Raw genomic sequence first — 21,819 nt, 5'->3', positions numbered from 1 at the left:
TTGGCTGAAAAAAAGGTGTCCTCAGCACGGTTAACAGCATCAGCATGGGCATCTAATCCCTGTATCATGCTAAATATTTTCTTCTTTGAAGTGATAAAAATCCAACTGTCAAGCACTGCTTGATCTGACGTGCTGCCTCGGGAAAGCTAATCAAAAGGAAGTCTTATAGGCTCCCCCTACTTAAATCCACCCACCTGAATACGCACAAGTTAGAATTTTTATGAGGTAAAAGAGACTGTGCTGTCACAGCTCAGTGTTAATTGGCACAAAGGTTTGAGAATACCTTAGTTTTAGTGAACTGCTTTGATTTTAAGACTTCTGAGCTGAATTTCCTTGCTTCTTTATAATCCCATCTTAACTATCACTGAGTTTGAAGTGAGAAAGGAGCTTAGACAGATCTATATCAGTGTTCATTCATGCCAGACTGTTGCATTTTCATCTCAAACAGGGTTAGACAAAAATTCAGATTGAGAGCAGGAGTAGCAGGGGGAGCCCAGGGAATACTAACCCCTGTTCAGCTCTCATTGGAGCAACAGGTGATAAGTCACTGGCCACCAAGTCACTGGCCTCTTATTTTCTTTTCTGAGTCTTCCAGGCAGATTTTAAAAAAAACAACAAACAAAACCAAATGAACCAAGCCACACACTCATCCCTTTCCCCTCTTTCTCTCTCTGGGTTTGTAAAATGCAATGATATGGCTAAAGCCCAACAAGAACTTAATATGGCTACTGCTGTAAAAGACAACAAAAAAAATATTCTATAAATAAATTAGCAACAAAAAGAGGGCTAAGAAGAATTTCCATCCTTTATTGGATGTAAGGGCAAACAAAGTGACAAAGGCTGAGGTACTTGGTGCCTTCTTTGCATCAGCCTTTAACAGTAAGAGGCCAGTCTTTCTCTGGGTACCCAGCCTCCTGAGCTGCGAGACAGGGACGGTGAGCAGAATGAAGTCCCCATAAACCAAGGGGAAACGGTCAGCGACCTGCTGTTCCACTTTGACACGCACAAGTCTATGGGGCTGGATAGGACCCACTCGAGGGTGCTGAGGGAGCTGGTGGAAGTGCTCACCAAGACACTTTCAATCATTTATCAGCAGTCCTGGCTAACCGGGGAGGTCCCAGTTGACCGGAGGTTAGCAAATGTATCATCCACCTACAAGAAGGGCCAGAAGGAGGATCTGGGGAACTACAGGCCTGTCAGTCTGACCTCAGCGCTGGGGAAGGTATGGAGCAGATCATCTTGACTGCCATCACACGGCACGTACAGGACAACCAGGTGATCGGGCCCAGTCAGCGTGGGTTTATGAAAGGCAGGTCTTACCTGACTAACCTGGTCTCCTGCGACAAGATGACCCACCTAGTGGATGAGGGAAGGGCTGTGGATGTTCCCTAACTGGACCTTAGTAAAGCCTTTGACACAGTTTCCTACAGCATTCTGCTGGAGAATCTGGCTGCTCATGGTTTGGATGGCTGAGCCCAAGGAGTGGTGGTGAATGGAGTTACATCCAGTTGATGGCTGCTCACAAGTGGTGTTCCCCAGGGCTCAGTGCTGGGGACAGTCCTGTTTAATGACTTATCAACAACCTGGATGAGGGGATTGAGTGCACCCTCAGTAAGACTGTAGATGACACAAAGTTGGGTGTGGGGGGGTGGGAGGTGAGCAGGGCGTGTTGCTCTGCTTGAGGGCAGGACGGCTCGGCAGAGGGATCTGGACAAGCTGGATTGGTGGGCCAAGGCCATCTGTATGAGGCTCAGCAAGGCTGAGTGCCAGGTCCTGCCCTGGGGTCACAACAACCCCCCACAACACTACAGGCTTGGGGAAGAGGCTGGGAAGGTGCCTGGTGGGAAAGGTCCTGGGGGTGCTGGCTGACAGTAGCTGAACGTGACCCAGCAGTGTGCCCAGGTGGCCAAGAAGGCCAACAGCATCCTGGCTTGTACCTGAAACAGTGTGGCCAGCAGGGCCAGGGCAGTGACCGTCCCCCTGTACTCTGCCCTGGTGTGGCCGCACCTCGGACCCTGGGTTCAGGTTTGGGCCCCTCACTCCCAGACAGACACTGAGGGGCTGGAGCGTGTCCAGAGCCGGGCAGGGGCTGGGGAAGGGGCTGGGGCACAGGTCTGATGAGGAACAGCTGAGGGAGCTTGGGGGTTCAGCCTGGAGAAGAGGAGACTCAGGGGGGACGTATCGCTCTCTACAACTGCCTGAAAGGAGGCTGGGCCGGGGGTTTGTCTCTTCTCCCAAGTAACAAGCGGTAGGACAAGAGGAAACAACCTCAAGTTGCACCAGGGGAGGTTTTGATTGGATGTCAGGAAAAATTTCTTCACCAAAAGGGCTGTCAGGCACTGGAACAGGCTGCCCAGGGAGGTGGTTGAGTCACCATCCCTTCAGGTTTTTAGAACATGAACTCTGGGCACTGTATATGGCACTCCAGGGACGTGGTTTAGTGGTGGGCTTGGCAGTGCTGGGTTAACAGTTGGACTTAGTGATCTTAAGGGTCTTTTCCACCCTAAATGATTCTATGATACAGACAACATGCACTTGAGGCCTTTCAAGACCACGTCCTAGGACACTTACTTCCCAACTGCTAAGTAGGAACATTCACATTTCAGCAGTAAAGTACAGTAAAAGATGATGCAGCTCTGGTTTACTTTCATCCCCCAGTTTTGTTCCAGTGGCTTTTTATCTCATGCCTCCAGCCTTTCAGCCTTTCATTTACTTGTGTTAAACACTCCTTTGCTACTTCAGTTCCCAGCCATGCCAGGGTACTTCAAAAGTCTGGATGTCGTCTATTTTGATCAGGTGAAAATATTTTTAGCAAAACTAGAACATAAATCACCACAGGTCTCCACCTCTTATTGAAAACCAAAACCAATGATGCAAAAGCAGGGGTACACACTAATGCAGGTGTGTGCTTCAATCTGATATTAAACGGCTCCAGGAAAGGTGATGAAACCCTAGGTTGACCTTGCACTAAAATATGAACAGGATGAAACGTCACTACTTGAGGACTGACAGATATCTTGCGGATTACCTGGGAAATTATCAGTGATGGATAAAGAACCACATTTCACATATAGCACTCATTTTCAAGAACTGTCTTGTTTTTCTCTTTTACACTGTCAGCCACATATAGGCATTTCACATCATAAAACTCCCTCTGTAATTACAAATGAGCTAACACCACTTCACCTGATCCTCACGCCTACGACTAATCAATGCAAGATTCAAGCGATCTCTAGGACCAAGAACAGAATTTACAATTTTAATAGCATTACTTCCTGTGGAATTCATTATTATTTTTGTTTAAACTTGAAGTATCTGATGACTGGAGTTTAGGAGTCACACTTCATAGCATTTACCACATAGCTTTCAATTTGTTTCAGTTTGGTCTTATTTGTGCACTGAAAGGGTTAGAGATTCTTCCTCCTTATTTTCATAGAGCTGCCTTTAGTAACAAAAATAGAAGATCCCAATTCTGCCAGCCTTGCTTATCAAATTAGAGCCAAAAGTAATAAAATGGTTGTTGGGCACCTTGTTAAAATCTTTTCTCCAAACACTGTCATTTTCATAACATTATGCTCTATTAATATCTTTCCCAGTATTTTCTCAAAAACTTAAATAAGCCATAAAGCCTTTGAAAGATTGCCCACAATTTACAACACACAGTACACAAACTTTAATCTTACTTTACCCTTTTCTTTGTAAGTACTCATGCAGCTTCCAATGTCTAGTAAATATTATGTCTTCTCACAGATAACCAGCCATTCAACTAATTGGAGATTTCTATTAAGATTTCTCCTAAACTCTCCCTTCCAGTAGCATTTATTCATACAAATTAATCTCCCTGAAAATCAAGTCCTACACTTTCTTTGTATTGTCAATTTCTGTAGGAGATACGGGTATTTTGGATTAACAGGTAAAAACCCTTTAAGTCTGGAGAATTTACTCCTACTGTAAGGTCTTGAAAGCACATTCTTAAACCATTGAAGATAAAACTCAATCTATTTTAGCGCCGTAGAATACATATTCCTCTTTTCCATCAATTGGCTTTGCTTTAATATTGATAACCAGTTTAAAAACCCAACAACAGGGATCACTAAATACTAGGAAACTGACTGTCAAAAGCCGAACCTAATTTCAATTAATTTATAATGCAATTTCTGTCTAAAAACTTTAATTTAGTTCTTTATGAGAGCATTAAACACAGAAAGCCTCATTTTACATTCATACAGATTTGTTCATGAGTCACCTCACAGCAAAAGATGAGATAAGGTGAGCACAAAACTAAACAAACATTCTCTCACTGGCTGTCTATCCGGTGACTTCCACCTGCCATGACAATGTTACATTATACCTGTGTCAATTCTATCAACACTAATTAATCTAACAATAACCTTCTCCTGAATTCTCCCTTCAGTATTTTAAAAGTAACAGTTATCTCATAAATCAAAATCCTTGTCTGATTGTCCTGGAGGTCTGTATGTAATAAAACTCCACTTACAGAAGTTGCCTGCAGGGGATGCTTCTTCCTTTATCTGTCCTTTTTGAAAGTGAAGACGGACCTAGTTTCTGACAGGTCGATCTGTGTGCCATGTACATCTGCAGTCTAACAGCTTTATATAACCATGAGGAGTTTCAACACAGGGTTTGGGGGGTTTTGCCCACCTCCACGTAGTGGAGAAAGTGAAATACTCTTAGAGCACATCTTGACACAGTCCCACAGCCCAGCCTACTGTAAAACAATCTCTATCATCATACACTGGCAGACTGCACAGGCTTAAATCACACCAGGAAGCAGTCAGGACAGGTGGCTGCAAAAATATAGGTTTTCAGGGAGCCAAAACCTTACTTTTTGGAACCACTTTTGTTTAAGAAGTAAGTTTTCCCTGTCAGCCTCCAGGAACGTAGCTCACTTGAGAAACACCTCTCAGAGGCACCGGCTGGCAGGACACTGCCAGATTGTTTCCAGTACTTTGGGTTTAAAACCATACAGGAATGGCATTTATAGTTTCATTGATTAAAAATAATTTCCCCTTCATTTAGGGAGACAAAGTCTTTGCATCAAGATAATGGGATCTAGTGTCTAAAAAGTCAGCAATATATCCTTTTGTGAAAGCGAGTCTTGGGGAGAAAGGGCACAATTATTCAAAAAAGTGTTTGCAGAAGAGACTGAGCAGTGTAACTGGCTGGAGATCTCTGCCTTGTTACGGATATTCGAGGAAGAAAGATGTGTGGCGGTGAGGAAATCGAAAATTGACGAGAACAGATAATGAGACCCAAGTCTGTCACCTCTAGCTGAAATCTGACCTAGGCTGAAAAGCAGCAGACAGCAGAGCTGCCGCGTGTTGGGAAACAGAGGTCACCTCGGCTGATCCTGCTAAGCACCCTCATCTCCAAAGACATCAATAAGGCCCAGGAGGCCTATGTGAAGTCTGCCCTGCCTCTCCACCAGATATGAAGCCTTTGATTAGGAGAAGGGCCTTCTGATGGGGCTACACAGGTAACGCTTTGACTGCTTGTATGAAGAAAGGATTCCCACACTCATTTTTTCTTCCTCCAGACTTGGCAAAAGTGTTTCTTTGCACAAGTGCAAGCATCTGAAATGGGCGCTCCCTGCTTCACACCACCACTGCTCTCCCCATAAGGGTAAATTCAGCCAGCAACACGTTATCACATTATTTATTCATGCAAACACTCCACTGCAAGGGGTCACAAAAGTCATGATCCTACAGGAATAATGTGAAACTGTGCCTGTATATGGCCATTGGCACGAGAGAGTGTATCTGCTTTCCCCAGACAAGCCAGAGGATGTTGATAAGGGTACAAGGCTTTTCCAGGAACAATAGAAAGATTGTGGGGTTTATTTTTACTTTTTAAGACCTGAACTATGCAAAACAACTCAAAAGTGATTTAACAAACAGCAGATTTCTAAAAGTCAAGCAGTGCCCAAAAAATACTTCTAAATAAAGATATTAGAGTTCAGTGATTTGCAAAATATGGATAGATTTTTCTAACCTGTACTTCTGCAAAGGAACTACAAAATGTTTTGGAGCTTAAAATTAAAAACAAAAAAAGAGAAAAAAAACCCCAACAAACATACCCCAAATCTATTGCAACATCTTATTAAGAAAAAAACCCCAAACAACAAAAGCTAAAAGAGTCAGGAATGCAAAACCTGTCCTGTCCTGCCTGTCGAACCACCTCAACTCTTCCCATTTCCACACATCCAGCACTAACATGCAGGTAGCATCCTCGTGCCTGCTCTGCAGCTGCAATAAATACTGCACCGTGAGCGTAACAGGTCTTGCTCCAGCTAGCTACAGCCTCGCTGATTAGATAATACACAAAGTACCTGCCACCCTGGGCGGATCAGAGGAGTGTGCTACCACATACAGAGTAGCCAGCACCTTGAAAGGGATGAAGCACATCTACAAATCCCGATTTTAATTCTAGTCTCGGCCTTCTTAGTCTTCTGGACAAATAATGCCTTTCTTGTCTCCCTTACAGTTATGGGGGGGCAATAACGTCTGCCCTTACTAAAGTGCTACAAGTAAGGATCTCTCAGCCATTCCCTCAATGAGGTCAAAGTTAAACATAACAAATGCACAAGCTACCGTGAGCTCAGTGTGATTTTTATGGCCCAGACTCTACCTGAAGATTTGACAGTAAGAAACAAATATTTTCCTTGTGAAGCAGCACACTGGAAATGGAAGTAATGGATGTGCTAAAGATCTTTAAAACAGCATTATTGCTGTGTTCTGGGTTAATCAGGCCCGTACAATTTGGTACAAAATTAATCATCTAGGACTGTAGTAATAAAGTCTCACTTGGAGGCTGCATCTCTGCTTGGCATAGGCCCAGGCATGCACACTATGTCAGATTGCTGAAAAACCACGGGGAAGAAACAGAAATAGTCATCTTCCCTACCCAAGTGCCTCAGGCATTCTCTCCATCACACCAAACAAGGAGACACAACATCTCCCATCACAACTTTGCTGGATTTAGTGCAGGTACAAGACATTTTTCTGTGCTCTTTCAGTCATGTGGCAACTAAGAGTTTCATTACAATAACGTATCAAATTTCTATCAAAATTAGCTTTATTTGCTCTTGGTTCTTGTTCCCAAAAGGCACACTAGGCAATAAAATAGATAAGACTGGTCTAAAATAAAACATTAACTCCTACTGACTGAATAATTTTCTCATTGACAGTGAAACAAATGCAAACTACTTAAACACTAATGGCTCCTCTGTAAAACTCCTAGTAAATGAATGTTGGTGCTGTTAATTGCTATTAATTGTAGCTTAGTTATGATTTGTGGTATAGGCGGTTGTAGTACCTTTCACCAAAAATGCATCAAACTCAGCCGCGCTCCGTTTCCTATTAATGTCATCATCTCTTGTAGAGCGGGGGGCACACACAGACTGGAGGCACCTGTTACACACCAAACAGGGCACTACGTGCTCCTCCGGTTCAGGCAGCCAGCGCGCAGGGCTGGGCTGCTGAGGGGGGGAAAACCACACCACCAAATTACGTTTCAGTCTCTCTGTGCCTCTTACCTCCTTTCAGCTCCACTGAGTATGCCAGAATGCCCTTGCCTCTGCATGTTGGGAAGGTCAGGAGGATGAGACTGCTCTCAGTTATCATACTGGTAACAAAGTATTTGGAAGCAGAGGAGAGAGGAGTATTCATGCCTTCTTCCGGTCTTCTTCTCATCATGAGCAGGACTAGACATAGGCTAGTCCCAGCTCTACACAGTAATTTAAAATCAATATAATCAAAGTGAACTTTGTCACCTCTGCTTCAGCCGAGTAGGTTTTTCATTCGAGTCCCTTGCCATTTTTCTCTCTGAAAATAAGTTCTTCAGTTTCTAGTCTGCCTTGAAATGAAATAAAGCTATCCTTGGCTTCAACGGCATGTAAGCAGTCTCTCAAGGAATGCAAGACAGAGCAAACTTCCACCATCTGCACACTCCAAAATTCAAACACAATGATCTGTATTAATTATTTAGGACTCAGATATTTATACCCATTCAATTATATTGAGCATTACTTATCCTCCAGGGAATTGTTACCCTCCCTTAGCACAAAAGAGAGGATCAAAGTGCATTTCTTACACTTAGTAATAAGATGGTAGCACCTAAGGGCTGACCTTTCCCACAGATGTACATTCACTCTGGAATACAGGCAGTAGGCAAGCCTGACAGGCTACACAGCAATGCCCCGAGGAAAGGAACAGTTACTAGTACCCGAAGATCCTACCACCAGACCATCGCTGTAGGTCCTAGTGGGAGGATTTACAGCTAGCATTTTGTACAGAAGAAATCACCAGCTAGACTTTGTTAATCGTGTTATCATGCGCCCTAATTCATACATCTCTCCTACAGCAAAACCTTTTTATTACAGAATTTCAAAAACCAATACTTGAATTTTAAACTTTAATATGAACTTACATTTTAAAACATTAAATTATCCAGCGAAGCGGACGTGAATGTGAAAAAGGGCCATTTCCTCCATCATGTCATTAAATTTGAAAGTACTTATTTATTTTAATAAGTTGAGATGTCCATATGCCAGGAAATTAACATCAAAGAATGTTAAATATGCCCAGTATCACTTATGGAGCACTACGCATTTTCAAAAGTAGCATAACTCAGCAAAACTACTTTCCCTGCAGTTACTTTTTATTACAGTTTCCAATAGTATTTGGGGGAAAAAGCTGAAAATGTTTACTGTACTCTGCACTCCAGTTCTAACAGACATCGCAAGATGCAATGTTGAACCAGGTATCCAGGCACCACAACCACCTTCCCTAATTTAAGGTCTTCTGTTAATGCAAAACAAATGGTTGTCTACCATGTGCTCTTCCAAGGTTTTCTGTGCAGACCTCTTCATTGATCAGGACCACGGATGGCCTCAGACAGAAGGGCTGCAGGGACTCGCACTGTTTCCTCTGAGAGTTATACTTCACTTAGCACAACAGGACAGAACTGTGACCAACACTTTGCTCACTTGAACTACCCAGACATTTTCCACTATTAAGAACCCATCTGCTGAAATGGCAGAGACTTCCTTGCAGAAGCAGGACTTAACTGGCATGTACTCTGAAAAGCCACTCATGAGAGCTTGCAATTTTGACTAGAGGTCCATAATGGATGAGCCTTGTTTCCTAAGGAAACAGGCTTCTGCATTTGATCCTTCTATTGCAGCCGGTCTACCAATTCCCCTTCTCTTACCTACCACTTTTGAACCTGCCAGCTAACTGATCAAATCCGAGAGAAGCAGGTGATCTTCAGATGCATGATAGCCACCGGTTTCATGAAGTGAAAGCATCAACACACGGAACAGTGGCCCAAAGCGCTACTGAAGGCTGTGAAAGAAGCTTAAAGCTTCTTAGGCATTAGAGACTTTTCACAGGAATATGAAGCACCTAGCTGCTCGTAAAGCCGTATAGTTCTGATTTTTTCAATGGCAAAGAAAGGGAAGGATCTTAGTGCCTTCTCCAGCTCATAGTCCTCACCTTGTTACACCCTGCTTCAGCTATTCATGCATTTAACACCAAGCCATATCAGATGGCTTCTACAAGTTTAAAGTAGAGGTAACTTGGCTGTGTTTGCACTGAGACCAATTAAGTCCTGCAGACATCTGAGCAGGCCTTGTGCAATATAAACAGTAGCTGAACCACATATACCAAACCCTTCTTTATAGAAGTCACATCCAATTCTCTCTGCAAACTTATCTTCACATAGCAAATACCCTTCCTCAGAGATAAGCGTATGATAATACCATATCATGCAGATAATTGCCTCAATTTCAAGTCTCCAGCAACAGAAATATAAATTAAAAACATGATCTGAAGTGCCACAGAAGCTTCCAAGTTGGAACATATCCAAAGTTCATGTCACCTCTGGTTAGGAGCAGACTAGCATCTGGCATGTAAAATGGCTTTTCATACCCCAAGGGGCCAGAAGGCTTCAGCAGCAGCCTGAGACACACCACCACACCTCGGGAGCAAAAGACAGCATGTAAAACTGAACATGAAGTGATCTAAACTCTCCATGACTTCACTGTCATCGTTACCTCAGGGTAAATCTTATTTCTGTACTTGAGAAATACACTCTCACAAACGCAAAGCAAATCATGTAACATCCAATTCTTCAGAGTGCGTCCACTTACCGATTTGTTCATACAGGAGCTCGGCACATGGGATTGACCCAAATGCTCAAGGACCAGATGATGTGAAATACATCAAAGTCATCCTGTGAGGTCAAAAGCACGTGATCAACATTTAAGTGACCTTCGTCACCTCAGCTCTAGCTACGAGTGTATTACAAGTGAGTTGGAAAGGGGACAGGAGATATTTGTTTCACTATTCCACACAGGAAAAGAAACAGAAATTACCTTCACATGCCAATATACACCACCTTCAGGCATTCAATTGCAAGGTCGTTTCTTCTTTTGTTCATTTTTGAGGAAATTTATACATCAAGACAGTGGAGAATATTTCTGACCTGTTTCCGAGACTAAGAACGCTATGTGAAACAGTTCCTCCTGAACTTTCTGGCAGCTGGACAACTGAGATGTTGGCCTGAATGCTCTAATTACAGCAAGGTAAAAAAAGCAGTATGGGCCAGCTACAGGAGATCTCAGTTTGTCCCTCTGCTCAGCCAAATTTGGGTAGTCTGAGACATGTCACCCAGCCTCTCTGCGCCCTCCTGGTCTTTACAGCTGTGATCACAGTATGACCTTACCTTATAGCAGCTACACTGGGATAGACATGTATCAGCCCTCACGCCTGCAAGGCTGTAATCCTGTGGCAGTGTGGAGCAAACAGGCGTGAAGTAAGACTGCATTCGAAGAGGAATGTAGGGGAGGAAGGGTGTACTTTGGTCACCAATCGAATAGAGCAGCTTAGGTTAAACTTGGCAGTACTGTTTGGAAGACAACAGGCAGGATTTTCTTTGAGATGGAGAAAGATGGCAGGCTCCTTTGGTGGAAGAGTAACTTGCTGGTCAAGTCAGTTCACTTCAGTATTTTTAAAGCAGTTACTCATCTCAAAGGTATCTCACCTTACTGAAGATTCAACCATAAACACTCCATGAGTCAGCAATGCCCACTAGTACTATGTCAGCTCAAGTTGCCGTCTTCATCTTTCTGCTCCTAATTCTTCATGAATGCAAACAGTCATCTCACTAACTGTCCTGAAAACATTATCAACGCACAGTCACACTCACCTCACAGCTGGGCAGTGTTAAGAGATGGGAGTGGGTGGGAACACATACTTAGGAATCATTCATTCAGGGTTCAATTGAATTAAACCTACTTACTTTCCCAGCTCTACAAAAACAGAAGCTTGATACTCAGGTTCTCAGTAAGGCTTGACATTACTGTTATATTGCAGAACAACATACCTCTTCAATAAATCATTCCAGTGCCAACAGCCTCCCTCAGATAGGAAGGCTACAGAGATGACCCTTAAGAGTTCAGAGGAGAGTTAAAAACATTTCCAGAAAATCACTCAAGTGCTGTTTAAAGATGTAATTTATATGCACAGCTCTGCACTCCATTGCAGGGTTTCATATTTATTTAATTTGATGGTTAAAAGTCTGCCCATCCAACTCTGTGGGCAGAGTCTTTAATAAAAAAACTTTGTAATTTAGAGCCAAATGTTCAGTGTATTGAATCTGAAAAGAATGTCTTCTTACTCAAGCCCAACATTGTCCCAACCCTGCTGGAAAGCACTAAGAGCACCAAACAGACTGAGAGCTCCAACAAGGCAGCCGGCACAGGGAGAAGTTCAGTTTGCTGCTGAAGAAAAAATAAATCTCCATAGCTGGATCATCTCCAGGAAGGCCTCTCCTGTCAGCTCAGGAGCTTCTCAACACCTGTGCTACTGACATGGTCTCCCCCAAGAAAAGGCAGTCTCCAAGGCAACCAAGATCTCTTCAATTAGCATTTGATAAGGTTGGATGTGTGGCCTAAGAATCAGTGCACAGCACTGAGACTCCCACTCTGCCGTACACCACATGGGGTCTATCAAATAAGTTACTTAACTGTCCTGCCCTTCAGTTCCCACCACGTAAACACATATTCCTCAGGGATATTCTCCCTCAACTGCTAAGCCCTCATACTGCACTACCAACTGACACCTCAGAACAGCCATAGATGAGACACTTTTTAATTCTACCTTCCACTGACAGGCATGTGACCTTCAACACAGAAGAAATGCACGGGACCTCTGCCCACCTGCAGCAGAGACTGCCCCACGGGCAGCTGGCCAGGTGCTGGGTGGCAATGCCCTCCAGCAGCCCACCGCTGCACTGCTCCTGCTCGCTCATCCCTTTGCAAGAACCCAGCGGGGCAGACTGACTCCTCCGGCAGCCAGGGGCTCTTTTTTCAAGGATCATAATGCTGAAGAAGTACAAGTCTTCGATGCCACATTCTGTAAGATGGAGACACTTTCTGGGAAGAGGGAAAGATAGGGCAATTCCGGGAGCAGAGATACTGAAAAGAAGATTATATTCTGAACAGCAACTGGAATGACACAAAGCAGCCATCTGACATCACAAGAATAACAGAAATAAATTTACATCTACTGCATCAACTGCAGTACTGGCCTTGCTCAGCCCTTTCATACAAAGACTCCACTTATATCCTGCAACTAGAATTCTGATTCATTCCTTGATTATTTCATGCTTGGACTATTGCAATAATGTTTGTGCCAGCTTTTTTTTTTTTTTTAATCCACACACTACAAGGCTATTCAAAGCTTCCCTGCTTGCTTTCTTTCTCACTGCAGTATCCTTGCTGTTCCCATACTTTTTTCCCCATTGTTATTCTCCTATATGCATTCAGTTACATATGAAATCAAGACTGGAAGTTCAATGTATTACTGCAATCATTCAAGAACCTCAAGGCAACAGCAGGCTCCAACCTTCTATGTATTCTCCAGTCCATTTGCTGAGCTTGTATTACAGCTGCTACCCAAATACTCCATCTTTCTTTTGTATGCTTAAAATATAGTCATTTCACATGTTTTTATGTCTAAGGAGCTTGAAATATTTTATACTATTTCCTATTTCAATGCCTAGAAATCAGCTAAATTGACAACTTTTTGCTGCACTTCAGCACACTTTCGGTTTTATGGAACAGTGCGCTGGTTGTTGTCATTCCAGAGGTTTTCTACAAATGTCCCAGTGTTCACATTGAAAGAAAATGCAACAAAAAGCACAGTACGTTTAAAGAAGTGAGAGGTTCCCCCATCTCCAGCAAAAGCAGCTCTTTGTGCTTCCTCACTTCAGCACAGATATAGCCAGAGCTATGATTGCAGCAGTGATAAGTAAAAATACTTTGGTATAGTATTGGAACAACTATATCTGAAGGTCTGAAGATTTCATCTAGCATCTGCTCTAGTTGTTTTATCCTTTTGAACTGTGGTAGGGAAAACTTCTTGAAAGAATGATAGTTGAGGGAACATCCGGCTCTTTGCACCTCTTATATTTAAGCTTCTCAAAGCTGGTCATCTGCCAAAGGCCTATCTACTAAGAAACAGCAAAGAAAGAATTCAGAGCATTCAAAAAATCAGAGATTTGCTTTAATGTATATAAATAATGAAAAACCATCAACTTCCAGAAAGAACCTTGCCAAATAAGAACTAAAATAAAAAAGAAAGCAATTTCACCATAACCATGTCCAACATTTAAAAATTTCAGTCAACCATTTCATTACAAACTGGATACCACGATTGACTATAACTGTACTTGGAATAAACTGTAAGCATGCCGCAGAAGAAAAGGTGGCAAGAAGAGAGAGTAAACAGTATTAATGGTATTCAATAAGGAAATCGTGTCTGTGTCTAAGTAGAAACTAAATTACTATCCGAGGTTTTCTTAGCAGATTATTTAGAAACTTGCCAATAGACAAACGAAGTAAATGACAAGACTCTCAATCAGAGCTGTGTTCCCCTGTAATATGGCTTAGTAAAAATGATACAGACTTGGACTCTGGCAAGGCTGGCTCTCCTTAAAGGACTGCTAATGTTAAACACTCAACACAAACGTGACTGTAAAGTCCTTATTCATGCTAGCTTATGGTTAGGAAGATATATCCTGTTCTCAGGGACAGGAACTTGAAAACTCATTTCTTCATTCTCATAATAAAACCAAAAGATAGTATTTTGTATTTGTTACTTCATAATGCAGAATAGCTAAAGAAAGATAAAAAGCATTCTCCTTGACATCCTCTAGTAAGGACACGTCTTGGTACAGGTTCTGCAGACAAGTATGTGTCTAGCGCACATTTCTACAGTGCCTAGCTCCATGGACACGAAGACTCATGACCCAGTACCGTCAGAATACAAACAATCAAAATATACAGATGGTATTTCCTGTTTATTTGAGAAAACACACAGCAGTATACCACTTGCTTTAGCTATGCACATTAAAAATCAGAGTTCATGCACTGACAGTAACAGCAGACTCTCAAGCTATGGTTTTCCACATTTCTGTTATGAAAGAGCGTAGCGCTGATTTCTGGAACAACTGTTACTCTAATAGGATTGCACATGAAAACAAATGCAACACAGCTGGCTTCAGCAGGGTTCAGCAAAGACTACCAATCATCTCAGAGGAATGGAGATAAAATATTCAAGGCTCAGTTTACTGATCAGATCAGATATTAATGGGAATACTTTTCGTAGACCTCTCAGCTTAGTTCCTCTTTAGAAAGTCAGCTTAAATGAGTGAGGAAGGGAAAGAGCCAGAACCTACTCATTTTGACCATCCTGTGTTTAACAGAGATGAGTAGTCTTACAGTGGAACGATAACTGCGCACGTGGTATGCCAGAGTTTTGGTCAATATCAAGATTTATTATTCTGAGGGACAGAAAGAATGAAATACTGACCATGGCAAATAGGCCATTAGTTACTTCTCAGCTCAATAAGTCTTTATGCTTTCCTTACTATGTGCTGATTGTTTCCTGTCTAATTCACATTAGCAGCTTATTTAATAGAACACTCAGCAACGAGAGAGAAATTCACACATTTACGAACAACATCACCAAGTTACATTTCATCACAGTTAACACCATTTGCTATTCTTTCAGGAAATAACCTTTACTGATCTTCCCTGTTTTAATGCCAGCAATTGCTTTTGAGATGAACACTCAATTCTTATATTCCCCACCAGTTGTATTTTAAATAATAGCATCTTAAAGGACAGCAGTGACAGTCTAAGTGTTGCGGAACAAAGCATTCACACAGTTAGTGCCCACTAGCATGACAGCATGGCCACAGTTCCTATTCTTAATAGACACTTTTCCTCACTCACGGGGTCACATCCCTTACTCTTGTGAAGCCTACTTCTATTAACTTCTACTAATGTTCATGGTAGTTGCATAGTATCTTGGAGAGAAAGGATCCCACATATTCGACAGAAAACACATCAGTAAGGACACAGAAAAAGAACAGAAGCATCATATGTAGTGCTAATAATTTCACACAGAAAATGAAGGATCAAAGACACAAATAGGAAAGAGATGCCTTGAATACACCATAAGATTAAAGAGAAAAACAACTGTATGCATTTTCTACATGGGTTCTCTTTACAAAGCCATAGTTAAGTAAACAGACAAACCCCAACACATATACATGCTTGGCTACTGTCTGCTTTTTTGTTCTCTGAGAAACTCAGATGGTTCTGATTACTTAAAATAGAGCATTCCTTGAATGAGTCAGCTTCCAACAGTAAGGCTGATCAGTGGAACACTCACCAAGAGAGCAAGGCACACAAGCCCCGCCAGTGCTAGCACCACAACTCAACTGGGAAACTCCGGTAACAAAAGCACCATCACCTACAACATCCTGCCCCAGGACAGTGCAAACTCCCATTCTATATCCATAGATCACATATGTTAATAATTAGATATCACATATCTGAAGGCTCAAAAAGGAGTTTCCTGATTTAGGTAACCGAGTAAGGAGGAACATTTCCCCACAGCCACTTCTGGTTTTCCACAATCTCATGCAATAATTGTCACATTAGTTTTACATAATAGTTTTTCAGAAAAGCAGCTGTGAGTAGGTATAGTCCCTTCAGAGCTACTAGCACTTAAGATACAAGCATCTGCATCAATATCCAATACTGTAATCTCCTCCTAAAGTCCTGACCTTCTCACTATTCATTTTTTCAGCCTACTGCAAGGCTAAAGAGCATCTGCTCAGGTCACCAGCAAAGTGTTCTCAGCGTCAACAGATGCAACATTTGACATCGAGAGGCATCTTTAAATATCTGGAATATTATGCTCTGAAGTAGCATACACTACACAAGGGAGGGCTAGTCAGAAAGCCCTGGATCTGCTAGATGTCTCAGTTGCATATTTCTGTAGGATTTCTTTCTAAGTTTTGTTTTATTTTAAAAAACAGCTTATGTATTTACAAAAATATTTCTGTGCTAATGACAAGGCACCCGAACTACTGTCACTACTGCGGGTATTAGAAACATACCGAGTTCTGTGGCAATTATAAGGATGTCCTAGAAATCATTTCAAACTTGTCCATTCAGTGGTTAGCCTAACGGAAAAGATTATTGTGAAAAGACTACACTGAAGCACATTCATGATCCATACCTACTTCTTGCTTTGACTGTGCTGCACCTATCCCACATTCCTGTTAGACTACAAGTAATGGGGCCAGTTGCAATTTAGGAAGTCTTTGGCAAACCATAAGACACTATCATGGAATAAATACTTCGGCAAAACATACAAATACACACACGCAGAGAAACCCTGCTAGAAATGTAGTTGGAGCTTCCTGAAAAATCTGAAAAAGAATATCTAGGAGATTTCAGTCTGTTCACTTTTACAGTTCCTACTTAAAGACAAGTTTAGTCTTTGGTTTTCAGTGTTTGCTCACTTCCAAATTTGGTTTAAAGAGCTGCTAGTGTAGACATAATGAAGTTTGTTCTGAAAGGCTGATTGTGTTGCCTTCTACCTTTTTGACAGAACCCATTTAAAATGGGCCTTCTTCATTTAATTATCTAGTCTTTATTTTTGCAAGTTTTATTTTTGAGCTGGAATAAATGTCTACAGACACACTTCTGACTATAACAACAGGCTTATTTTATAAGGCTTAAAAATAGTTTTCTTTACAATCAGCCAGTGAAGCAAGAGCTCTGTGGTGCTGGCTCCGTGGCTCTGTCCAGGGCACATGCAGTATGAGCACAGGGCACTGCGGCTCACGGGGTCCTGTCACAGGACATTTAGGTATGTAGGTGCCTATGTTACAGACCCAAGGGCTGTCTGACTCCTGATCAATAATTAAGGTTTATTCACATTAAACTCTTGTGCCTGAGAGGAGCACTGTTACCAGGCAGCACACAATAATGCTACAGATCTCTTATGAAACCAGGAAAATTCCTGATTCTCCAGAGTTTAAACCAGCTCCTGGACCATCCGCCCTCCACAAGAGCATGGAGCCACAGAAGGGTTTCCTACAGGCTACAGAGGAATTACTCTAAAAGAACAGCATAGGACAGATAATATCCTGTGGAAGAGAAAAGACTGAGGGCTCTCTGCAATATGGCTTTTGCATATTGCAATAGTGGGTGGGGTGGGTTTTTTTGGTTTTTTTTTTGTTGTTTTTGGGGTGTTTTTTTTTTGGTTTTTTTTTTTTTTTTTTTTTTTTTGCATATTGCAATACGACAAAATTGTTTGCCATAGCAAAAAGGCTATGCCCTTTTTCCACCCCTGGGCAGGAAAGCCACAACTGGCTGGCTGCATTCAGACCTCTCCACCCTGACCAGGATTTATTACAGAACACTTAAGCCCCAAAATACAAAAGCTCTCTGCAAGCAGGCAGGCACAGCTATAAATGTAAAGAGGCTTCTGCAGCTATAAATCAGTACCGCTCAATCAAAATCAATATAAAGCCACAGTTGCCTAATGCAGACCCAGCAGACGTATAGGCGTGCTGGTCAATATTGGGGTTCAACAGATAACTGTCCACTGACAGCTGTTGGAAGCTGTCCTGGTTCTATTTGTAGAATTGTAGAACCATTTAGGCTGGAAAAGGTCTTTAAGATCATTTACTCCATTTGGCAAATTCCCTTAGAAGAAACTTCAGATTCACGAGCGCACAGTCTAACATAACTTTCTTCCCTGTCTGTAATTGCTGGGGCTGGGCCAGCAGATGTTGTACAACTAACCGGAGGGGAACTGGCCTAATCATTTGAGGATAGGAAAGGGAAGCAGCCTACCAGATAATGTTTGTAGAAGAGTCTGGAAACCATTGGCACAGGCTAATTGCTTACTGCAGAGTAAAGTTTCCACTCTCCATTGGCTCATTTGATGTATATTTCCTAGTCATGTCCAAAACCCTGCCCGTAGGACAATCGTTGTTAGCACAAACTGCTTAGTCAAGCCCTGCTCAGGTTCCTAGGAAATATTCTGGAGAATGAGGAATCAAGGAGAAACAGATAACATAGTCATCCTCCTCACTGTGCTCTGCTAGAAACAAACATCTGTCTGGCATCTGGCTCACCATTTACTCCCACCTTCAACCTAAACACAGAAGCTAGGCATTTTCATTACTTCTGGTCACCTCAGTGAGCAAATCTGGACAAAAAACATCAGATAAGGGACGCTGAACATCCCACATAGAGCTGGAAGGAACCAAGTGAGGGGAAGAGAGAGGGAGAGACTCCTACATATAAAAAGCCATGACAAAGCAGCAGCCTATAGAAATATCCCGTTTCTAACAGAGCACAGGCTAGGCTCCTTTCTGCCATCTGATTGCCATCTTGATTTCGTCCCTTTCTCAGGAAGATGCTTGAAGTACTGAGACTTCTGTAGGACACAGCATCAACCCTGGAAAATTCCTTTAGAATCTCTACTTGTCTTTTCCCTCTCAGACACAACCCAAATCATTGCCTGCATTCACACTTAGCACATGGCCCTGTCCCTCCTGCTCCCAGGCACACGTGGGGCTCAGCAGGGCAAAGCTGCTCCTCCTTGCAGGCAGAAACAACAACACAGCTCAGGACACCAGATCTTCATCTACCTCCAAGATTCTCTTGCTCAGATGCAGTACACACATGACCCACATAGCCAGGGCATACAGTACGCAGGCTGTTTGCTCCCACGTGTACCTCAAGTCACAAAACCATGGATGAAGACCCAGGTTCTGCAGCTGGAATACTTTGTCCCAAACCACGTTTGCCTGGAATGCCACTTCAAATCACCCTGTTCAAACAGTAGCCTGACAAAGCATCCTAAGAAATGATATTACACCCTCTTCTGGTTTCTTGACAAGTGCTGGTAAATATATCATTCCCACCTTTTCCATCTCCTAATTTACTCCTTTTATCAGCAATAGTGACTAAAAGGTTCTAATTAGATAGCACTAATCAGGTAGAATGGCATGTGATTGACAGCTGAGAAGTCACTATCTGTTCTCTGAAAAACAGATTGACTATTTTCCTCATAGAAGCGGGAGATTTATCAATAGACAAAACTATGAAAAACCCCAAAAGGTAAGGTGTAATTACACATCAGGACTATACATTTTATTTTGACATAAATCTAAAAAGGATTTGTGGGTGGTAAAAGCTTTTTTAGAGGGGTGAACAAGTGATACTACTCAAAGGAAAAACACCACCATCACAAAAACAGAATTAGGAAAACTGTCTATGCATAAACTGGTGTTAGATAGATTTGTGGGGGGTTTATGCTTTGTTTGCTTGCTTTGGGGGTTTTGGGGGTTTTTTTTGGTGTGGTTGGTTGGTTGAAGGACATCTTTCTGTACATTTTTTGGTGACAGAGACAAAAAAAACCCTGCCAAGTGGAACTTAACTTGTAATATTTTACACAAGACAGCAGATAGGAACAGGCCATTCATTCCAACATACAAATTTTCCTCTATTTTCTTATTTCTACTCTTAATGAGTTTGGGGGCTTAAAAAATCTGAAGTTATTTTAAGCTGCAATATGGAAATAATATCTTGTGGCAACATTTGTCCATCTGATAATCTCAAAGTTTAACAAAAGCGCCCATTTGTCCTACATTACTATGTAATTTTTCTTGCCCGACTACATTGAGATACCTTGTATTTAGAGATCTAATAGAGAAATCTTGTGACTTTTGGTATTTTGTACATCAATGGAAAACAACATCTAAGTATACCCATAAAATTTCATTTCCACTGAAATTTATGGTCTGTATAAAAGAAAGGAGCTGGCAGTTAAAAATCAACATTTGTCTGTTTATCTGGTATCAGTATTCAGTCTTCCTAGAAAGTAGTATTTTTCCTTCTGCTAAAAGCAGGCCCGCACAACATTCCTCTCTGATGAGCACCAAATGTTTGAAATGCATCTCAGGTCTTCCAAAAAAGCAAGCACAAGTTCATTACGATGTTTGAAATCTTGAAATAAAAACTTCCTAGATATTAGACATTTTCCCCCAGAGTCAACATAGCTATTAATAAGATTTCAAGTTCTTGGTTTTTTTAACAACTTCAAATACAGGCTTGGAATTTTCTAGACCTGAACCATCCATCAAACCATACATCAAAGACATCACTCTGAAGTATATTTTGATTTGTGGCACTTCAAAATTGTGCAGACACATCAGGTTTTCCATAAGAGTTGTAAGAGCAGTGGGACAAACAATCAAATACCCTCCCAATGTCCTGCCTTCTCAGCATCATGCATCCTGGTGTGATGCTGCACTGACAGGTCTCATTGTTGTTATTATATGCTACCGCAAAAATATATGCATAGAAGGAAATAATTGTAAAATATTTAGGGTTTTTTTGTTTGCTTGTTTTTGTTTTTTTTTCATCTGGATATATATATGGATGCCTTCAGTCTTCCTAGATGGCTTGACAGGGTAAGCAAATTATGAGCTTGAGAATGTACTGATTGGACAGGAAAAGTAAAGAAAAATTTGTGAGAGGATGCCTTTTTAAGGGTGCGTTAAACTAAAAGAAGGCAGAGAAGGAACAAAATAACAAGGCAAATCTTGCAGGTAAATGGCATAAATGCAAGAAAGAAGAGGATGCCTGTAGAGACAGTTTTGCAAGGAAGTCAGCAGAAGAAAATTCACTGTAAATCTAATCTAAACTATTTCTGAGCATAGTAGTAGCAAAAAGCAAGTAAACAATTTGATTTTGGAGATATTTTATGTTTCAGTCCTCTGAAGAAGTCAACTCACCCGAGTATGCCCAGTAAGGATCCCCCGAAGCCTTTCGCCTCCGTATCTGCACAGAACTACCATGTCTGTTTTCATGCAGAGCACCAACATAACCTTCAGTCAGAGCTGGAAAGAGAAAAAGCATAAATCATTAAGAAAGTGCTATTTACTCCCTAGAGTTTACACTGTTGAGATTAAATCTTTGCAAAAGAGACTACAAAGTTGGCATTGCTTAGAAAACATTTAACAGGCATGTTCCTCACCCGTGAAAACCCACCATCCCAAGATGATTCACAGAAGCCAGGACTCACTGATGGCGTTATTCTGATCTGGCACATGCCTGCATAACTCCAGTAACTTCCATAAAGAAATTCCAATATAGACAAGTATGAACCAAGTCATCTGACCAAGCTTCCTCTGTCCAGACCCAAAAGACAGCTTCCTTTGCTAGTGGTTACCAAGCTCCTAATTGTAATTCAACACCAAAATTATCAAGATCCTTAGAAGAATACAGATGCAAGTGTGTGTAATATGCCAGTACAGTGTTACCCTGGTTATCATAACTGTACCTGTTTTAAAACTCATCTGAAAATCCCACGTAGAACTGATTCACTCAGGACTGAATTAACCTCCTCCATG

At 41.8% G+C, this 21,819-nt stretch overlaps 1 protein-coding gene across 2 annotated transcripts in view; it reads right to left on the bottom strand.

Moving 5' to 3' along the window:
- PTPRG (protein tyrosine phosphatase receptor type G) overlaps positions 1 to 21,819 on the bottom strand; it is a 409,035-nt gene that overhangs the window by 297,354 nt on the left and 89,862 nt on the right. For both annotated transcript variants that reach the window (XM_055707510.1, XM_055707509.1), the window contains exon 2: positions 21,202 to 21,306. In XM_055707510.1, coding sequence (XP_055563485.1) covers positions 21,202 to 21,306 — 105 coding nt within the window. The remainder of the gene's footprint in view (positions 1 to 21,201; positions 21,307 to 21,819) is intronic.

Source organism: Falco cherrug, chromosome 4 (assembly GCF_023634085.1).
Source record: "Falco cherrug isolate bFalChe1 chromosome 4, bFalChe1.pri, whole genome shotgun sequence".
Lineage (NCBI taxonomy): Eukaryota > Metazoa > Chordata > Aves > Falconiformes > Falconidae > Falco > Falco cherrug.
The sequence above is the reverse complement of the archived record's forward strand: the minus strand, read 5'-3'. Positions and strand labels throughout refer to the sequence as shown.